The following is a 20,508-nucleotide window of genomic DNA, read 5'->3' as shown; positions in this document are numbered from 1 at the left end:
ATCTACCTTATAGTCCATTCATCCAGCCCATACTTCTTTAACTTGCTAGCAAGAATACTGCGGGAGACTATGTCAAAAGCTTTGCTAAAGTCAAGGAACAACACATCCACTGCTTCCCCCTCATCCACAGAGCCAGTTATCTCATCATAGAAGGCAATTAGATTAGTCAGGCGTGACTTGCCCTTGGTGAATCCATGCTGACTGTTCCTGATCACTTTACTATCCTCTAAGTGGTTCAGAATTGATTCCTTGAGGACTTGCTCCATGATTTTTCCAGGGACTGAGGTGAGGCTGACTGGCCTGTAGTTCCCAGGATCCTCCTTCTTCCCGTTTTTAAAGATGGGCACTACATTAGCCTTTTTCCAGTCGTCCGGGACTTCCCCCGATCACCATGAGTTTTCAAAGATAATGGCCAATGGCTCTGCAATCACATCCGCCAACTCCTTTAGCACTTCGGATGCAGCACATCCGGCCCCATGGACTTGTGCTCATCCAGCTTTTCTAAATAGTCCTGAACCACTTCTCCCCGTGCTGTGCTGCCCAATGCAGTAGTCTGGGAGCTGACTTTGTTCGTGAAGACAGAAGCAAAAAAAGCATTGAGTACATTAGCTTTTTCCACATCCTCTGTCACTAGGTTGCCTCCCTCATTCAGTAAGGGACCCACACTTTCCTTGACTTTCTTCTTGTTGCTAACATACCTGAAGATACCCTTCTTGTTACTCTTAACATCTCTTGCTAGCTGCAACTCCAGGTGTGATTTGGCCTTCCTGATTTCACTCCTGCATGCCCGAGCAATATCTTTATACTCTTCCCTGGTCATTTGTCCAATCTTCCACTTCTTGTAAGCTTCTTTTTTGTGTTTAAGATCAGCAAGGATTTCACCGTTAAGCCAAGCTGGTTGCCTGCCATATTTACTATTCTTTCTACACATCAGGATGGTTTGTCCCTCAATAAGTATTCTTTAAAATACAGCCAGCCCTCTTGGACTCCTTTCCCCCTCATCGTGCTGTTAAATAATAACAGAATACCATTTATTTAAATATTTTGGATGTTTTCTACTTTTTCAAATATATTGATTTCATTTACAACACAGAATACAAAGTGTACAGTGCTCACTTTATATTTATTTTGGATTACAAATATATGCACTGTAAAAAACAAAAGAAACATCATTTTTCAATTCACCTCACACAAGTACTGTAGTGCAGTCTCTTTATCATGAAAGTTGAACTTACAAATGTAGAATTATGTACAAAAAAACCTGCATTAAAAAATAAAACAATGTAAAACTTTAGAGCCTAGAAGTCCAATCAGTCCTACTTCTTGTTCAGCCAATCGCTCAGACAAATAAGTTTGTTTACATTTGCAGAAGATAATGCTGCCTGCTTGTTTATGTCAGCTGAAAGCTAGGCGTTTGCATGGCACTGTTGTAGCCGGCATCGCAAGATATTGACATGCCAGATGTGCCAAAGATTCATATGTTCCTTGATGCTTCAACCACTGTTCCAGAGAACATGAGTCCATGCTGATGACGGGTTCTGCTCGATAATGATCCAAAGCAATGCAGATCGATGCATATTCATTTTCATCATCTTAGTCATATGCCACCAGCAGAAGATTGATTTTCTTTTTTGGTGGTTTGGGTTCTGTAATTTCCACATCAGAGTGTTGCTCTTTTAAGATTTCTGAAAGCATGTTCCACACCTCATCCCTTTCAGATTTTGGAAGGCACTTCAGATTCTTAAATCTTGGGTCAAGTGCTGTAGCTCTCTTTAGAAATTTCACATAGGTATCTTCTTTGCATTTTGTCAAATTTGTCATGAAAGTGTTCTTAAAATGAACAACATGTGCTGGGACATCATTCGAGACTGCTATAACATGAAATATATGGCAGAATGTGGGTAAAACAGAGCAGGAGTCGTACAATTCTTCCCCAAGGAGTTCAGTCACAAATATAATTAACACATTATTTTTTAACGAGCGTCATCAGCATGGAATCATGTCCTCTGGAATGATGACCAAAGCATGAAGAGGCATATGAATCTTTAGTGCATCTGGCATGTAAATATCTTGTGATGCCAGCTAAAACAGTGCCATGTGAATGCCTGTTCTCACTTTCAGATGACATAATTAAAACGTGGGCAGCATTATCTCCCATAAATGTAAACAAACTTGTTTCTCTTAGCGAAAGGCTGAACAAGAAGTAGGATTGAGTGGACTTGTAGGCTCTAAAGTTTTACATTGTTTTGGTTTTGAGTGCAGTTATGCAATAAAAAACCCTACATTTGTAAGTTGCACTTTCATGATAAAGAGATTGCATGAAAGTACTTGTATGAGGTGAATTGAAAAAATACTATTTCTTTTATCATTTTCACAGTGCAAATATTTGTAATAAAAAATAATGTAAAGTGAGCACTGTACACTTTGTATTCTGTGTTGCAATTGAAATCTATATATTTGAAAATGTAAAAAAAAATCCAAAAATATTTAAATGGGTCTTCTATTGTTTAACAGTGCAATTAAGTGTGATTAAATTTTTTTAATCGTGATTTTTTTTGTTTAGTTCATCACATGAGTTAACCGTGATTAATTGACAGCCCTAGGCTTCGAGTCTATCCAGCTAGGCCCCTACCTCCTATTTTTTTCCTGCTCCTATCTGATTTCCAATTTTGTCTTTCTCTTTCTGGCAATGCAGAGCCTAGATCTGAATGTAATGCTTGAGGTTCAATTGGCCTACAGCTAGAAAGAGACAATGACTAGGATCATCCGGCTCTGAGAAAAAATGTCTTTGCATACGACACCCAAAATGTCATTGAGTTCTTTTGATGCTGTATTGCATTGTAAACTTGTATCTAATTTCATGTCTATTATGGCACTAGGTCTCTTTGATTTACTGCTGTCTATGATTCAGGTCTCCAAATTATTTCCCACCAGAACAGTAAATAGGCCAGATCATCAGTCCTAATTCAGAGGAAAAAAGGATGAATAATCATTTTGGAGTTTGCATTTTAACAAGAAATCCTCCACAAGAAGGATGTGGAGAAACTGGAGAGAGTCCAGCGAAGGGCAACAAAAATGATTAGGGGTCTGGAACACATGACTTATGAGGAGAGACTGAGGGAGCTGGGATTATTTAGTCTACGGAAGAGAAGAATGACGGGGGGATTTGATAGCTACTTTTAACTACCTGAAAGGTGGATCCAAAGAGGATGGATCTAGACTATTCTCAGTGATAGCAGATGACAGGACAAGGAGTAATGGTCTCAAGTTGCAGTGGGGGAGATTTAGGTTGGATATTAGGAAAAACTTTTTCACTAGGAGGGTGGTGAAACACTGGAATGCGTTACCTAGGGAGGCGGTGGAATCCCCTTCCTTAGAAGTCTTTAAGGTCAGGCTCGACAAAGCCCTGGCTGGGATGATTTAGTTGGGGATTGGTCCTGCTCTGGGCAGGGGGTTGGACTAGATGACCTCCAGAGGTCCCTTCCAACTCTGATATTCTATGATTCTAAGTTGAACCTCATTTTATTTTTTCCTTTTATCTAATATTTCAGCAGTCCTGGCCGCACTCTTACTGGCAACTCCCAAGTGTGTCATCTGTGAGTTTCATTGGTGTTATATCTCCTCTTGTTGAACATTTACTAAGGTGTTAAATAAAATAGGATCAGCACTGATCCTTCTGATACCCCACTAGTCATCTCTTCACATTTTAATACATTACCATAAATCCATAAACATTTTTATGGTCCTTCAATTTATGTATCAGTATTTTAATCCAAGCCAATGTGAATTAATGTTGCAAGACACTGTATTTAATCTTTCACTAAAATCCCAAACCATGTATATTACATCCACTGTATATAGATTTACTATGCAGAATTCATAATAAGTAGGTGTTCAGTGGATGACAGAATGTAAATGTATTCGCTTCTGAATATGTCTAATGGTTGTCAGTAAAAAAAGAATTTCAAATTAAAAGTCTTTCCCCACTGATTTTCTCTTTATATCCCTCTTCATTTTCCACTTGCCATCTTGAAACTTCTGTATAGTTCATGCCAGCTCTTTGTATAAATTTCCTTTCTTGAGAAATGGTATAGGTATTGTGACCAAAACTACCCCTTTATTTAGGCCCCACATGCTCTTGTAATAATCTTTGTACAAAATATGCTTTCTGAGATATCATTTGGAAACAACTCACTTATCAATATCATAGTGAAATATATGTAGCAAAATTATATGTAAAGTTATGAATTCCCCTACATGAAGTTATTAGCACATGTTCAAAATCAGACAGCCCTACCTATTACGTTATCTATCACTTAAGATGACAAAGGCACTAGCACCTTTGGGCCTCTTGGAGAGATCCTGACCAAGGAGAGGGTCAGTCATCATCTTGCTCGAAGTCTATGGGTGAGAAATGGCATCGTAAACAAAGCCTTGAACCAAAACTTGATAGATTGAGTTTGAGACTTTTAGGTGCATGTTTTCACTTTTATTTGTCGTAACCATTTATAACTTTCTCTCTTATTCTTGAATTCCCTTGAAATCCTGTCTTCTTTTGTTAATTAACTTGTTTTATTTTTAATCTAAATTAGTCCAGTGCTGTGTTTAAACTGAACTGTTTGTTACTTTAAGTGGAGTAATCAAACTGTTGAATAGTGACTCCTCACAGGGGTAACAAAACTTACTATCTGAACTGTCCAGTAGAGGGCTGAACATTGCAGAACATGTTTTTGGGAAAATCTGGGACAGAGTGTGCTGGGAGTGTGCTCCCCTCTTCATGGAAAGCACTGGCCTCTCCCTGCAGCTCCCAGCTGTTCCTCCTACCTTTGCTTCTCCCAGCATGGGGCAGCTCGCAGTATGCCGGCTCAGCTGTCTCACAGGTGTTACCCCAAAATGTGGCCCCCCAAGCACCCCAATAGTGGCCTGTTTGTAACTGTAAACCAATTATCAATTTGGCCTGCTTCAAGGAGTAACAGCAGGTGGCCTGCCCTAGAGTAATTGCCAGGGTTTTACCAGGAGTTTGTCTCTAACCCTCAGAGGACTGACTCCACAGAGCAGACTAGTTTTGTTAACCCATGAGAAGACACAGATAACAGCCTTCTGCTCAAAGGATTAAACACTTAAAAATAATTCTTCAAAAACAAAACAACATTTATTCAAAGAAAATAATCAGTTAGTCTTAACAATCAAGAAAGAATACACTAAAATACAGGACACACAGCATTTAGGAATCATACACATAGGCTACACAGATCATATAGCAGATACATTACATAATATGGCACACATTGATCCCCTCATACATGTGTATAAAACCTTAATACAATGCTATTAAATCTATTACAGTGTAACAGAGATTTCCATACATATGTATAAAGCAACATTACAATGTTATACCTTAAAGAAAGCTAAACAATAACATTCTATAAGTGATGCTTATTCATTCATAAAATGGGTGAAGTACAAATCCATTCAAATGCAGGCATCCACCTTTATTTACAATCATACTCATGCATTCCTTATAATTAAAAAGGAATTATATACTTACTTTCCTTCTTTATAATCCCTCTGTACTCTCTCAAGAGTCCTTCTGTTCTGTCAGCTACTGCTGCTTCTTCACTGCTAACTCTTGCTCTTCTCTTGCTACCTTCTTGCTTTGCTCCTGCTTGCTCTCTTCCACTTATACACACACCCAAGCCTGTCAGCTCTCTGCCTTATATACAATTTTTGGCCTTCTTTGATTGGTTGCTTTCTCAATTCCAGCTATTAGCATGTATCTTCCCCATGGGGTGATACCTGCTTAGCCAATCAGCTTTACTTGTCATTTTTGCTGCTAGTTGAGAAGTTTCTCCTCACCCCTCCGTTCAGACATTTTGGAGTTAGCTCAGCCCCGCCTTGCTGAACTTTATTTCACCATAATCTTCTGTCTGCCATTGGTCAATTCAGTCCAAATCCTCCATTTTGATGTCTCTAATATAAAATTATTATGGTTGCTATTTTAGATTTCTATCTATAAACTATTATTTCTTATCAAAAGCCTTAAATCTGAAACGAATTACATTTCTATGCATGTTTAAGCATTATGACACCGTCACCACCTTTGTTATGTTAATTGGGAGAGATGATTTCTACAATGTTTTCTGCCCCATCTTTGGATTTAGAGTTGCCTGGCCTGACTGCTTTCCATGGTACTGTTGATTTCCTTACACAGCAAAAAGCAGCTAAAAGCCTCTTGTATCACAAGGAGGGACCCCAGCTGCACCAAGTGACTGAGCAACCTGGGGGGGAAGAACATGACCCTGCATGCACCCCCCTCCCTTGCATCACCTCTGACTAGAGGATAGCTAATGTAACACCATTTTTTTTTTTAAGGCTCCAGAGGCAATCCTGGAAATTACAGGCTGGTAGGCCTAACTTCAGTACCAGGTAAAATGGCTGAAACTATAGTACAGAAAAGAATCAGACACACAGATGAACATCATTTGTTGGGGAAGAGTCAACACGGTTTTTGTTAAGAGAAATCATACCTCATCAATCTATTACAATTATTTGTGGTTGGGGGGAAGGGGGTCAACAAAGATCTGGATAAGAGTGATCCAGTGGATATCGTTTACTTAGACTTTCAGAAAGCCTGTGACAAGGTCCCTCACCAAAGCCTCTAAAGCGAAGTCATGGGATAAGAAGGAAGTTCGTCTCATGGATCAGTAACTGGTTAAAAGATAGGAAACAAAAGGTAGGAAAAAATGGTCAGTTCTCATAATGGACAGAGGTAAATAGCAGGGTTCCCCAAGGATCTGTACTGGGACAAGTGTTGGTCAATCTAATCATAAATGTCCTGGAAAAAAGATAGTAAGTCCAAAAGATAGTAAGATAAGTCCAAAAGAGAATAACTCCAAAACTGACTGTGAAGAGTTACAAAGTGACTCTCAAAACTGGGTGACTGGGTAATAAAATGGCAGATGAAATTCAATGTTGATAAATGCAAAGTAATGCACATTGGAAAACATACTCCCAACTATACACCCAAAATGATGGAGTCCATATTAGCTGTTACCACTCAAGAAAGAGATCTTGAAGTCATTGTGGATGATTTTCTGAAAACATCTGCTCAATGTGCAGTGGCAGTCAAAAAGCAGAAAGAATGTTAGGAACTATTACGAAAGGGATAGATAAGAAGACAAAAATATCATAATGCCACTATATAAATCCATGGAATGCCCACACCTTGAATACTGCATGCAATTCTGTTTGCCCCATTTAAAAAAAATGATATATAAGAACTGGAAAAAGTACAGAGACTGGCAACAAAAATGTTTAGGGGTATGGAACAGCTTCCAAATGAGGAGACATTACAAAGACTGGGACTGTTTATCTTAGAAAAAGAGATGACTTAGGAGGGATATGATAGAGGTCTATAAAATAATCAGTGGTGATGAGAAAGTGAACAAGTGTTATTTACCCCTGCAAATAACACAAGATTCAATGAAATTATTAGGCAGCAGCTTTAAACCAAACAAAAGGAAGTACTTCTTCACACAACTCAAAGTCAACCTGTGGAACTCTCTGCCAGGGGACGCTGTGAAGGCCAAAGGTATAACTTGGTTAAAAAACAATTAGAGAAGTTCATGGAGGATAGGTCCATCAATGACTGTTAGCCAAGATGATCAGGGACTCAACCCCATGGTCTGGATGTCCCTAAGCCTCTCACTGGACTAAGCTGAGACGGGACAAAAGGGAACAGATCACTTGATAAACGCCCTGTTCCATTCATTCCCTCTAAAGCACCTGGCACTAGCTGCTGTCAGAAGACAGGATACTGGGCTAGATGGACCACTGGACTGACCCAATGTGGCCATTCTTATGTTTTAGGAATGAGGCATATACTTTAAATGGGAAATACACCTTTCAGAAACAACCTGAGTTGTTGAAAAATGTGTCAAATTAAACCACATATAACATTTTTCAAGACGCTTTTAGCATTTCTCTCAAATCAGAATTTACATTTTTCTAGGCAGTTTAAGTTCATACTTAACAAATGTACGGTAAATGTAATTTTCAATCATTCCTTAAGCATTTACATCATGTTTAAAATAATTACTCCTCAGTGAATTCTGCACCACTGCATGCACGTAGAATTAATGACCCCCAGAGATTTCTTTGCTTCCCCACAGAAAAATGACTTTCTGACAGGCACGCAAAGGGACGCAAAAGCAGTCACGTGCCCCTCCCCAGCAGCACGGGCAAGTCATTTAGGGTGCCCAGAGCAGCCAGTGGATAGGTAAATCACTGGGGGCTGGGGACCTGGGGATGCCTTAGCCAGGTTCAGGTCAGATGTCCACCCAACTTCCATGCATCCAGACCCCCCTGCACCCAGACTGCCCCCCATCCCATCCCCTGCATCTGGAGTCCCCCAGCACCCAGACCCCCCTGCAGAGTCCCATTGGCCCTGCACCCAGAAACACAATGAGCCCCTGACCATGTAGATCCCTCGTGCACCCAGACCCTCCCACCACTGAACCACCCGCACCCAGATTGCCCCACACAGAACCTTTTCAACCCACTCCTGGATTCCCCCTGAGTCTCTAAACAGTTGGATCCTGCCAGGCATAAAATTCTGCCAATTTTGTCAATACATAAATGTGGAGGCTCAGCACTAACATGGCAGTGGGGAGCACAAGCCACTGGTTGCACAGAGGTGGAAGATCACCCTGCAGCCATTCACCCCCCTGCTCACCATAGACCTCTGGGACAGCTCTGGCCATTGTGCTGTGTCAGGATTGGGTGCAGCTTCACTGAAAAGTCTGAGGGAGGAGTGAATGAGGGGCACACGCTGGGGGGAGACTAGAGGGGGTTTCAGGAAGTCCCTCAAATAGAGGGGAATGGGAAAATGGTATACATGGAACTTGAGGAAGCAGGAATAGAGGAATGGCAGGAGTCCCCGGGGGTGAGCAATAAACCCAACCAACAGAAGCTGTAAATAAAAATAATTTTTCGTTATTACACGTACTAAAAACATAATGGGAAATCATCACATCTATCATCCGCATATTGTAAATCAAATTTAGGTTAGGAGGGAGCTTGTGTAAAATATCACTCGCACTTAAAGTGGCCCCTCAGAAGCCTTGTGTTTGTCATTAACTGATAACAGAATGTATTTAGTCCAGAACAATATCTGAGGGGCTGGGTTGCCTCCAGTGGGTGGGGCTGGAGCCAAGGAAACGTTCCTTCACATTACGTTAGGCAGCAGAAGCAATTTCAAAATAAAACTGTAGCGAGTACATCGATTCCAGGCGCCTGTTGGGAGGCTGCTTCCTCTGACCCAGACTGACTGGCCTCAAAGGGCCGAAGCAGCAGAACGTTGCTAGTCGCCGACTCCACAAAGCCCAGGCAAACCGCCAGGAAGCGGGGCACATGCACCACCGCCGCTCCGCACGGGGATCCTGGGCGGGCCGCCTGGCACCCGACAGACTGGCCCCCCCGGGCCTTAAGCAAGAAGCTTAGGGGGGCAACGCCCGGATGCAGCAGCTCATTGCCGCCCCGCAGCCCAGCTCACGGACCCTCCCCTTGCTCAGGCCCGGGGGCTCCAGCGCCTGCCGGGCCCCGCACGTGCCACAGCTCGCGCAGGACCCCGGCCAGTCGCCCACTCCCTGCGCGCGCGAGGGAGGGAGGGAGGGGCGGGGGCGGGGGCGCGGAGGACTTTGCCAGGACCTCCTCTGTCGCAAATTGTGTGCCCCGTTCCAACGCGAGCGCACTGCACGTGCGCTGGGTGGGGGTGGGAGGGGGCACGAGACGCGGGAGCGTTGTCTGTCCTCGCGCACCGACCCCGTTGTGAGGCGCGGGAGCCCGAGCCGGGTGGAACGGCACAGAGCGGCGAATCGTGTTAATTCTGTCTCGCCTCTTGACGCGTCACACGCGTGCGCGACTCGAGCTCCCGATGTCCGCGTCCTCCCAGCGGGCAGGAAGCGAGATCTCGCGAGGTTTCGACCTGGCGAGGGCGGCGTGGGGCCGGGGAGCGTCTCTCGGGTCGTTGGCGCTGAGTTTGTAGAACAATAGGCGCGTCAGCGGCGGCCAGCGCGTGCAGGCAGAAGAGGTGCGTGGGCCTCCCCAGCGCCCTTCCCTGGCCCAGACCCGCGCGGGGCTCTGACGTTAGGAGCCAGCGGCGGCGGCGCGTCCTGTCCTGCCTCCGCGTGCGGGGGTGGAGGGTCCCCCCCCCCAACTATGACCCCCTCGGGGTGGGGGGCTGCGCTGTGGCCTGGGGGGAATCTCCCCTCTCCCCGCTGTACCCTGGTCACAGGGCGTCTCCGAGCGGACTTTGAGACTGTTACAGCCCCGCTCAGACTCGGGTTATTTTTTCCTTCCCCCCGCCCCCCCCGTGCGTGTATTGCGCGGAGCCGGCTTTAGGGGAAATGGTGCCCTTGGCCCCCCGCGGGCTCCCCGCCCTCCGTCGCCCCTAGCCCCTGCACCGCCTCTTGAGCCCACGCGGGGAAACTGGGGTGGATGCACGGAGCAGCTGGCGTTGCTGCTGGCTCCCCTCTAACGGCTGCTTCCGCCCACCCCGCGGGGGCCGGGGGAGAGCGAGAACATCAGGGCTCCCTCCCTGCATCCCAGGTCACTTCCCCACCTGGCTGCCTAAGAGAAGGGCAGAGAGCAGCGGCTCCTGGTGCTCGCCTCACAGCCCAGATGGGGAAAGTGACCTAGATGCAGGGGGCCCTTGCTGTTGCTCCTCATTCTCCCCATCACAGTCCCGGAGGGGAGCATGAAGAAAAGGAGTACTTGTGGCACCTTAGAGACTAACAAATTTATTTGAGCATGAGCTTTCGTGAGCTACAGCTCACTTCATCGGATGCATCCGATGAAGTGAGCTGTAGCTTTTCTTTTTGCAGATACAGACTAACACGGCTGCTACTCTGAAACCTGTCATTATGCAAGGGGAGCATGGAGGAACATGGTGCGGGAGCCATATCTGTGTGTCATTGCTCGCCTCCCCTCCCCCATGTTCCTCTGCTGGGAGGAACCGGGGAGAAATCTGGGCGCCCCTCACACATGGTGCTCTCCTGCCACCCAAGAGGAGTTTCTGACACTACACCAGCAGTGCGCATCTCTGCTCTGCCGCACGGCACCCCCTTGACCACTTGCACTCTGGGTAGTCACCCAGGTTCCCCTCTTCCTCCTCCGCCCCAAGGCTGGGCCTGGTATTGGGTGACGCTGCATAGGCAGTTACACGGTTTCTCTTGCATAGTCAGTGCAGGTGTTTGAGGCAATAACAAATCACTCCAAAATTCTAAAAATAAAATGAATGTGATTGGACAACAGACTACATTGGAAGGGGCACTCATGGGCAGGTGTAGTGACTTTTCCCTCCCCTTTGAGCTGCCTTTCACTCCCATTTGAAATTGACTGCATTTCAAGATGATGCTTTCCCTTTATGGTCGTGGATTATCAGGATCTGACAGTGTTTTATTTGAAGTGGAAGTCAAGGCAATCTTCCCTCCTACATTCTTTTTTTTTTTTTTGACACTTAGCATTAATTTACTTCCAGACAAGGAATGCATTTTCAGTTCTTCTATGTAATTGTCTCGAGCGTGTATTTATAATGATGTAGCTGTGTTGGTTTCTGGCAGGGCCATTGGAGCCCTCCCAAAAGTCTTGGGGCCAGGGGCCCCTGCCTCTTCCGGCCGAGCTGGAAGCCAGAGTGGGCCGGGAGCTGGGAACCCTCCACCTACTCTGGGCGGGGGGTCGCAGAGAAGAGACACAGGCCTGGGGCTGCTCTCCACCCCCTACCCTGGACAGGTGGAAGGTCCGTGGCATGGCATCCAACAGCTGCCCAGGCTCCCCACTGGCTGCCAACAGGGGGCAGAGAGATGGGGTGGGGGCAGGTCCATGGCAAAAAGAAGATGGGCTAGGCCCATCCACTTTCAAAAAGTCCCAGGATATTTGAAAGACAAGGCAGGTGAGGTAATATCTTTTGTACCAACTTCTGTTAATAAAAGAGACATGGTTACACAGTTCTTGAGCTCGAAAGTTTGTCTCTTTCACCAACAGAAGTTGGCCCAATAAAAGGTATTACCTCACCCACCTTCTTTCTCTAGAGCTTGTATTGTCACTTGCAAAATATGGCCCAATCCTGCAATCTAATCTGTGCAAGCAGAGTCCTTATGGATCAGTTTGATGATGTGTTACTGATTACCTTCTACATGGCTCCCATTGTATGGTAAGGGCCTTGACATACAGCTTTTTTTTTATTGTCATTCAACTTGATTTTGGCTTTCTGTGTTTTCCACCAGATATTTTAAATATTATTAGTGGATGATGGGACATCTCTCTTGCATAACCTTGTAATGTCCAACAATACACTCATCTGGTGGTGGCGTAACTACCTCATTCATTACAAGTCTGCGGCTGTAAAATGATCCTGCTCTGAGCACATCCATTCATTGTTACACCATCTGGATTCAAGGGCTACTTTGTAGAGGAATGTGGGCCACTAAACACATGTGTAGCATCCAAAGGCAATGGCCTTCATTGAAAGAGCATGGACTGCATGGTAGCATATGTTTAAAAATTCACCAGTTTTGGACGGGTGTTCTGGGTTGCTGCCATGTAAGAGCCACACATGTTAAATCCACATATAAAGTAAGTATTTACTTAATTTATTTTTTCTATGGTATAGGTATTCATGGTACTCTTTCAACAACAAGACCAGATTCCTTCCTCTAGAGTTTACTGTCTTAGGGTTTGATGAATTGAGGACTACTCGCATAAGGGATTGCAGGTTTGGACACTAACTCAGAAAAATGACCGGACTAAGGGGTAGAGGTAGGGAAGTAACAGAAGATATGTAACTTGCCATATAGGTTTCTTGTTGTTCTGGCTTTTTAAGAGGAAAATAAAACCTCTGTGTAGTTTTAGTAAAAATGAGATGATTACAGGTGGAAGACTAGCTGAAAGAAATAAGTGTTTAGGAGAGACTTGCAGGAGGGCATGAACTGAGGTGATTTGATTTACTGAATAAGGGAATTAGTCCTCATGTGTGGGGGGGATGAGGCACGAAGACCGGAAAAAGAGGTTAAAGGATTTGTTAAGGTAGGATTAGAGCATAGAATTTGAGTATGACTATGGAAGGTATGCAAGGAGAAAAGCCTAAGGCTGTGGAAACATGATTGAAGGAGTGGACAAGATCATTTATGAAATATAAACTTAATCTTGGTGTTTGCACATCATGTTCTACACATAGTGCTTGTAAGTGGCGTAGTCTACTACAGTGGTTCTCAAACTAGGGCCTCCACTTGTTCAGGGAAAGCCCCGGGGGGCCGGGCTCTTTTGTTTACCTGCTGCATCTGCAGGTTTGGCCGATCGCAGCTCCCTCTGGCCACGGTTTGCCGCTTCAGGCCAATGGGGGCTGCGGGAAGGGTGGCCAGCACATCCCTTGGCCTGTGCCGCTTCCCACAGCCCCCATTGGCCTGGAGCAGCAAATTGCGGCCACTGGGAGCTGCGATCGGCCGAACCTGCGGACACGGCATCTGAACAAACTGGCCCGGCCCGCCAGGAGCTTTCCCTGAACAAGCAGTGCCCCTAGTTTGAGAACCACTGGTCTACTGTACTTAGTTTTAGACATTTACTTAGATTAGTTTCAGCTTTGAAAGTGTAAATTACTGCATGCTGTTGTTTATTATAAATAGTAGCATATAATATATTATGGAAGAGTGTTACACTATACAAATATGTAAATGACATGGAGCTTTTATTCATCTTTCTAAGGAAAACATGCCCAGCTAGTTTTAAAAAGCACATCATAATTTTTCACAGCATTATTTTAAATACTTCAGAAAAAAATAAGCTGAGATTTTCCTGCAACCATTTCTTTTATTCTTTCCTTCAAAAGATTAACCTTTGATTGCCTTAATATGGGTGTCCCAGGTACAGAATGAATGGCTGATAATGGACATGGCAACCGCTGTTGGTGCTAAGAAAGTTAAAACAGCCTATGGGAAAGGGCCCAAAGCAACATATGATGAAAGACAACTCATGATGGAAGGTATTTAATACTTTTGTTCTCAGTTAAACCCTAAATATCTTGTTTTTTTCATCAAATTACTGTATAATATAGAGTTAAGTATTTTGTAAAAAAAACCAAAAACCCCCCACAACATACAAGAATTTTTTATTGCTAATAAAAAAGAGTTTTATATTTTTTCCACAGTGCACTAAATAATAATTATTATGGTTCACTGGGGTACATTCTGCAATTTAAAAAATAAATTTTATTCACCCAATACACTACTGGTCCAATCCAGTTGAAGTCAGCAGAACTCTTTCTGTATACTTTATTGGGAATTGGCTGATGATTTAGAAGAAGCTGAAACGGTCTACCAAATGACAAGGATGCAATCTGGTATTATTTTGTAGTTCTTTACTCCATAACTTTAGCTTGTATGTTGGTAGCATGAGTTGACTTAGTAATGGAGTCTTTGTGTGAGCTTTGGGCTCAATCAGAAGCCCATTGAAATCAATGGAAGGACTCTCTTTGACCTCAGTAGTTTTTGAATTAGAGCCTTTGCGTTTGATACAGCTCACCACTTGGGGCTTTTGTGGTTTTGAAGACACACCAAAGGAAGACTCTCATAAGTATTTACTCCTATCTGATTTCTTGATGCTTATTAAGTTGATAGTTATTTTACAATCCCTGGAAAGCTGCCCCAGTATGAATATAAATTTGTGAATACCTTGCATCTCTTCCTTTCATGCCTTTGCTTATTTTCTCAAGATAAAGTCCAAGTTAAATTGTAAGCTTGTTTATTGAACTAGCAATGCATGGTAGCTAACCATCCAGCATGCTAATGTACTATTTTAAGTCTTTTCATTTAGTGCAAATATTTATCGTGTCTCTTCTAAACTGCTTGATAGCTCTCATTCAGTATATTTTTGTTCATAAAAATGGCCCATTTGTTGGCAGTTCCTTTTTGTTAATTCTCGTTAAAAATTTTGGTGAAATAAGTCTATAGCAAATTTTAGGCTGTGGGTTGTTATTTTTAAAATATTTTTTACTATTATTTGTGTAACGGTATTTCCCAGAAGCCCAACAGAGATAGAGGCACCATTGTGCTAGCTGCTGTACATACACATGTAAGAGACAGCCCTGCCCTCAAATGTTTAGTGTGTAAAGTTACATGTCCTGCAGTCTCAATGAGTGAGCAAACATTCTTCATCCACTCACATGTATTGCACTGCAGGATTAGGGCCAAAATAGACAAGACAGATTAAGAGAAGAAATACCAACTACATAGAAATTGATTTTTCTTTGGCTCTTAAAATACTTAAAATACATTTCCAGTTCAAATGAGTTTGCACACATAAGTAGCTGCATCTTCAGTTCTTTTTACACTTCATTCAAGGTCTCTGCACATCTTTAAATAACTGTTCTATGGAACACTTAAGAAGGCTCGTGGCAGTAGGAATTCAAGCAGTTCCTTTATGCCACTGACATTGGACTCTCTGTCTGCTTGACAGCCTTTTATTTGCAGCACTGGAATTTTGAACTAGTGACCACCTGTATTGGTCAGTGGTCCAGTGTAATCAGCAAACAGGCCAGGTAAAATTGTTACTGTTCTTATAAAGGAAGCTTTAAATGGTTGTGGGGGAGGGGAGTTGTGGGGGAAGGATTAGTTTTAAATTTGAATAGGTTTGATACATAGATATTTTGGGACAGAGGGAAGGGGACAGAACTTTAAAAAACAAAGGCTTAGTCATGAGTGTTTTTCATTTTACCTACTCCAGTACTACAAATTTATAAATACCCTTATGTTCTTTGGCTTTCCTCTAACCAGAGCTGTACCCTAGGGACCCTGTTATGGCACACTGTAGAATTCTCTGTGCCCTTGCCCACCTGTTCAGAATGTCAGATTTGTCATTTCTTTGGGACCCTTTCTCGTTAGCTAAGTTGGTGCAAAGGTGCTGGTATACTGGTGTAAGCCTGTTCCGAAAAAATATCCCTTGTAAAGAAGACTCCTTCTTCAAGGCATAGAGTTTGCTCTGTCTGCTCTGTTCTTGCTTCACAGAAGATGCAGGAAGGATGTATGAGACATGGGTGATCCAGAGGCGGGAAGGACTGATTTGAGAGTGGTAGGGTCTGTGGCCTAGGTAAGCTTGTCTCCTTGTCTTTACAATGGCCCATAGGCATTCTGTATAACAGGGGCACCAGTTACGGCAGCCCTTGGGATTGCCCTAGTTTGTGCCATGTGGCAAACCAGCCCCTAGAAGTCTCTGAACAGGGGAGGTGAAGCTGTCTTCCCTCTGTTCCTACAACAACACTAATGCCTTGTCTACGCTGCCACTTTACAGTGCTGAAACTTTCTCATTCAGGGGTGTGAAAAAAACACCCCCTGAGAGCTGCAAGTTTCAGCTCTGTAAAGTGGCAGTGTAAACAGTGCACCAGTGCTGGGAGCTACTCCCCTCATGGGGGTGGTATTTTTTACAGCGCTGGTGCTGCGACTACACAGCCACTTTAAAGCGCTGCCGTGTCAGCACTTTAATGTCCTAGTGAAGACATACCCTAAGATGGATCTGCACTTAAGTCACGTTTACCTGTTTCTGCATCCCTTAAATGCACAATTATGTTCTCTTTGAAAACATTGGCAAGCAACAAATATCTGATGTTCCCAGATACAACAGTCAACGCCAAATTCAATGTAGATTAAATAGGAGAGGTATTTATTAATTTACAGACTAAAGAGGAAACAAAAAAGTTACATAAAGTGTAAATACTTTATCTTGGAAACTAAAATAAGATTCTGAAAGTTGCCACTAAGGTTATGGAGAAATGTAGAGGAAAACAGACCCTCCCAATGAGCTTCATGACAGACCACAGCTTTTGGTTTTAGTTAGTCTGTATCATTTTTTCTCTCTCTTTTTCTACATCCTTGCACTTCAAAAAGCATCGGTGTCACCATTTCAGTACACACTAGGCTTAGATTATCTCTTACATATGTAGGTGTTACCAAAAAAAGCTGCTCTGATTTCAGAACAAATCTTATTTTGCTCTCTCCCTGCTACACTTTCTTCTTAAAATACACTTTCTATAGCATTTATTTTTTCTTTGTATTGTCTCAACAATTCTACATAAAATATTCATACATATTCTCCAGTTACTTTTCTCACATATCACTTAATTTGCTTATTATACAGCTAGTTGGTTTACAGTGTATCTCATCTTTCTTGAAATAGCCATCTATTATTTTGTAAATTACAGATTCTATATATTCCCCCACAAAAAAATTAGAGATAAGGTAGGAAGTGTTTTTTCAGTGAATTCTAATTAACACCATCTAAACGATACACTTTTTTTTTTTAAAAGAAGGTCTTACACTTTAGACAAAAAATCTCCCATACATTAATGATTCATTTCTGTGTTACCTGATCCAGTCTGTATGGAAGACATTCAACATACAGGTTTAAACAAAGTACAGACTTCAATGTATAAAATATATCAAACTGTCTGTTTCTTGAAAGTATTCTGCTGCTTTTTCATAGACTTTCAAGAAGAGCTTTTTAGGTATTTTTAAACCTGTATACAAAGAGGAGATCTTTCTCCTCTTCCTGCTTTTAATCCGTACTAAATGAGGGAAGCATAAAGGATTTAACCTTCTGTTAGGGGCTTCTCTTTCAGAATGCTTTATTCTTCTGATCATTCATCACATGACCATATGAAGCCCTGAAACCTGTACTGTACACAAAGGATGTGTTAGAGGCATGCAAACTAAATTTGGGAAAACAAAGAGTCTTAATGCCTAGAGAATTCAAATATTCCTTCAGGTAATGAGTTAATGAGGATCAAACAAATCTGTCCATAGTGACTGTGTAACTGTCACGCTTCACCCCAAATTCTTCAGTGATATTATGATATAATTATGACATAGTTCTGATGTGTTTTATGCAAGATAAGTCATGTTAGATGTCATTGGAAAGGTTATGATCTGCTGAATATGATTATCCTATTTGTATGCATGTATCATTTTTGTATCTGAAGTTAAGAATATTGATTATGTATCTGTATTACAAAAGTGTTTATACCTGGGGAACGCTCACTATTTCATAGATATTTAGGTCAGAAGGGACCATTATGATCATCTAGTCTGACCTGCTGCACAGCGCAGGCCACAGAATTTCACCCACCACTCCTGCATGAATATTTAGCTACCAAAACCATCTTATCCCATCATAACATCTCCTCCATAAACTTATCAAGTTTAATCTTAAATCCACTAAGCAAGAGGCTCTCAGTCTAGATGGCCCATTCAGGTTAATGAGCCATTAGGAGAAAACAATAGGTCTTAGAAGAAGCTTATCTCCCACCTGGGGGCCTTCCTGAGGACACTACAAACAGCCTCCGAGTGATGGCTGCTATGACACTATAGGGTCATGTGATCAGGTCACCTGGTGCTGGTCTGAATCTTGGGATATCAGTGTTTTTCTACTGATTGGCATGGGAACCAAGCTTTGAAACAAAGAGTTCCCCGCCATATACAAAAGCTATATAAGGCAGGGGAGTGACATCACCGTGGTTCTTCTCTGACTCCCAACCAAAGTGACTCCTGGAAACACCTGAGGAACCAAGACTGAACTGGGGGAAGTGCTGGACCCAGGCTAAAGGGTTTTTAGCCTGTGAACGGAACACCTGGGGATTCCAAGCTGTAAACTAATGCAGCTTGCCCCTTAAGAAACAGCAGCCTGCTTGTACCCTCACTTGGGGTGAGAATTTGCTATTCATATCCGATCTATGTAGTATATTTAAGCTTAGTTTGCGGTTTTTGTTTATTTGTTAGGTTATCTGCTTTGATCTGTTTGCGATCCCTTATAATCACTTAAAATCTGTCTTTTGTTATTAATAAACTTGTTTTTGCTTTATCTAAAACCAGTGTGTGGGAGTCATAACTGGGGCAGAAAACTGTTGTGTATTCCTCTCACACTGAGGGAGGGGACGAATTTCATGATCTTATGCTGTAAAGTTCCCTGTGCAGCGTGAGATCGTATTATTTTGGGTTTACAATCCAGAGGGGGTGCGTGCCTGAGTAGCTGGGAAGTTCCCTAGCTGGCACCTTCCCATGTAGGGGCTGGACACAGCGTCTGAATGTAACTGCAGCTGAGTGTGTACCTACCAGTATGTGTGCTGGTGAAAGTGCAGGTTGATCACAGCAGCACAGTATAAAGCACAGTATTCCCCCTGGGGTGCCACCTGGAACTGGGGTACCACCCAGGGCCAGGGAGGCTCAGTGGGACCCCAGTTCCAGGTGGCACCCCAGGGGGGAATCCATCACTGTAACTTTATGTGAACATATGTTTGAGAAGCACACTGAGGTTTAACAACCTTATTATTGTAGTAACATTGGCATGCCTTGGCACCCTCAGATAAATTTACCTTTAAAATGCAATATGTTCAAAGAGAATTAGTTTTATAGCTTTTATTTTTGCATGATTTACAAGTCCAGTCCAAACATACTGAAGAAGTTGCATGAAATAAGTGGATTATATAGAGAAAAAATACATAAGCTAATTACTGGGTTTTGGTAGTGCAAAGAGGAAGATAATTTACAAAGGAAATTTAAAGATATAGTTAATTAGAGTAACAAATCTATTCTCATTAGGCATTCGTCTAGACCTTTGTGTTTTCGGAGCTAAAGGTATCTTGAGGCTGGGAGAGTAACTCGAACAATATGATCTAGCTTTGTTCTCCATCCCCTTTTAACACTCACTTCCTAATCCTTTGCTGAAGGTCTGAGATCATAAGGGTGAGGCCTTCTGTGGCATACTTTGCTTATTTTTTTATTGCTTATTTTAACTATCTTCCATACAGTATATGGCTTTTATGATCAGCAATAGCTTGCAAGTTTCTGGAGGTATGTAAGAAGTTAGATCTTTAGGGGTTTGTCTACTCAAGATAAATTTGGGGAAATTTTTTTTTTCTCTAATATTGCTGCAGGTTCAGTTGAGCCCATGGTAAAACTGGTGGGAATTTTGTTTTTAAAATTCCCTTGTATGAACACAGCTTTGAATTTAAGGGTTCTAATAATATTGCTTTGGACTCTTGTCCTCCCTAAACCTGAGAGTAGACTCAATCCTGTAAAAGATTTCGGATTCCTTTAAAAACAACAAGGAGTCTGGTGGCACCTTAAAGACTAACAGATTTATTGGGTCATAAGCCTTCGTGAGGAAAAACCCACGATGCATCTGAAGAAATGTTTTTTTTACCCACAAAAGCTTATGCCCAAATAAATCTGTTAGTCTTTAAGATGCCACCAGACTCCTCGTTGTTTTGTGGATACAGGCTAACACACCTACCCCTCTGATACTCAGATTCCTTTGTTACACATTGGGCAATTGAACTCTAGTTAACGCCGTGTTTAATATTAAGTGCTCTAGATGCCATGCTAAGCATTAACATAGGCAGATGCCCTGATCCTGTAAACACTTACAAACTTGTTTAACTTTACTTCTTTAAGTAGTCCCATTGAAATC

The 20,508-nt window shown here is 42.7% G+C and overlaps 1 protein-coding gene across 3 annotated transcripts in view; it reads left to right on the top strand.

Moving 5' to 3' along the window:
• Window positions 1–9,969: 9,969 nt before the first annotated feature.
• PNPLA4 (patatin like domain 4, phospholipase and triacylglycerol lipase) overlaps window positions 9,970–20,508 on the top strand; it is a 44,541-nt gene continuing 34,002 nt past the window's right edge. For 2 of the 3 annotated variants that reach the window (XM_077815455.1, XM_077815474.1), the window contains exons 1-3: window positions 9,970–10,090; window positions 12,285–12,633; window positions 13,918–14,035. In XM_077815455.1, coding sequence (XP_077671581.1) covers window positions 12,475–12,633; window positions 13,918–14,035 — 277 coding nt within the window. In that variant the 5' untranslated portion in view covers window positions 9,970–10,090; window positions 12,285–12,474. Of the gene's footprint in view, window positions 10,091–12,284; window positions 12,634–13,917; window positions 14,036–20,508 lie in introns of those variants that run through there. The other variant, XM_077815465.1, reaches the window with a different exon arrangement.

The sequence above is a fragment of the Eretmochelys imbricata genome, chromosome 1 (genome assembly GCF_965152235.1).
Source record: "Eretmochelys imbricata isolate rEreImb1 chromosome 1, rEreImb1.hap1, whole genome shotgun sequence".
In the NCBI taxonomy this organism is placed as follows: Eukaryota; Metazoa; Chordata; order Testudines; family Cheloniidae; genus Eretmochelys; species Eretmochelys imbricata.
Note: the sequence above shows the minus strand (reverse complement) of the source record. Positions and strands in the feature narration are given on the sequence as shown.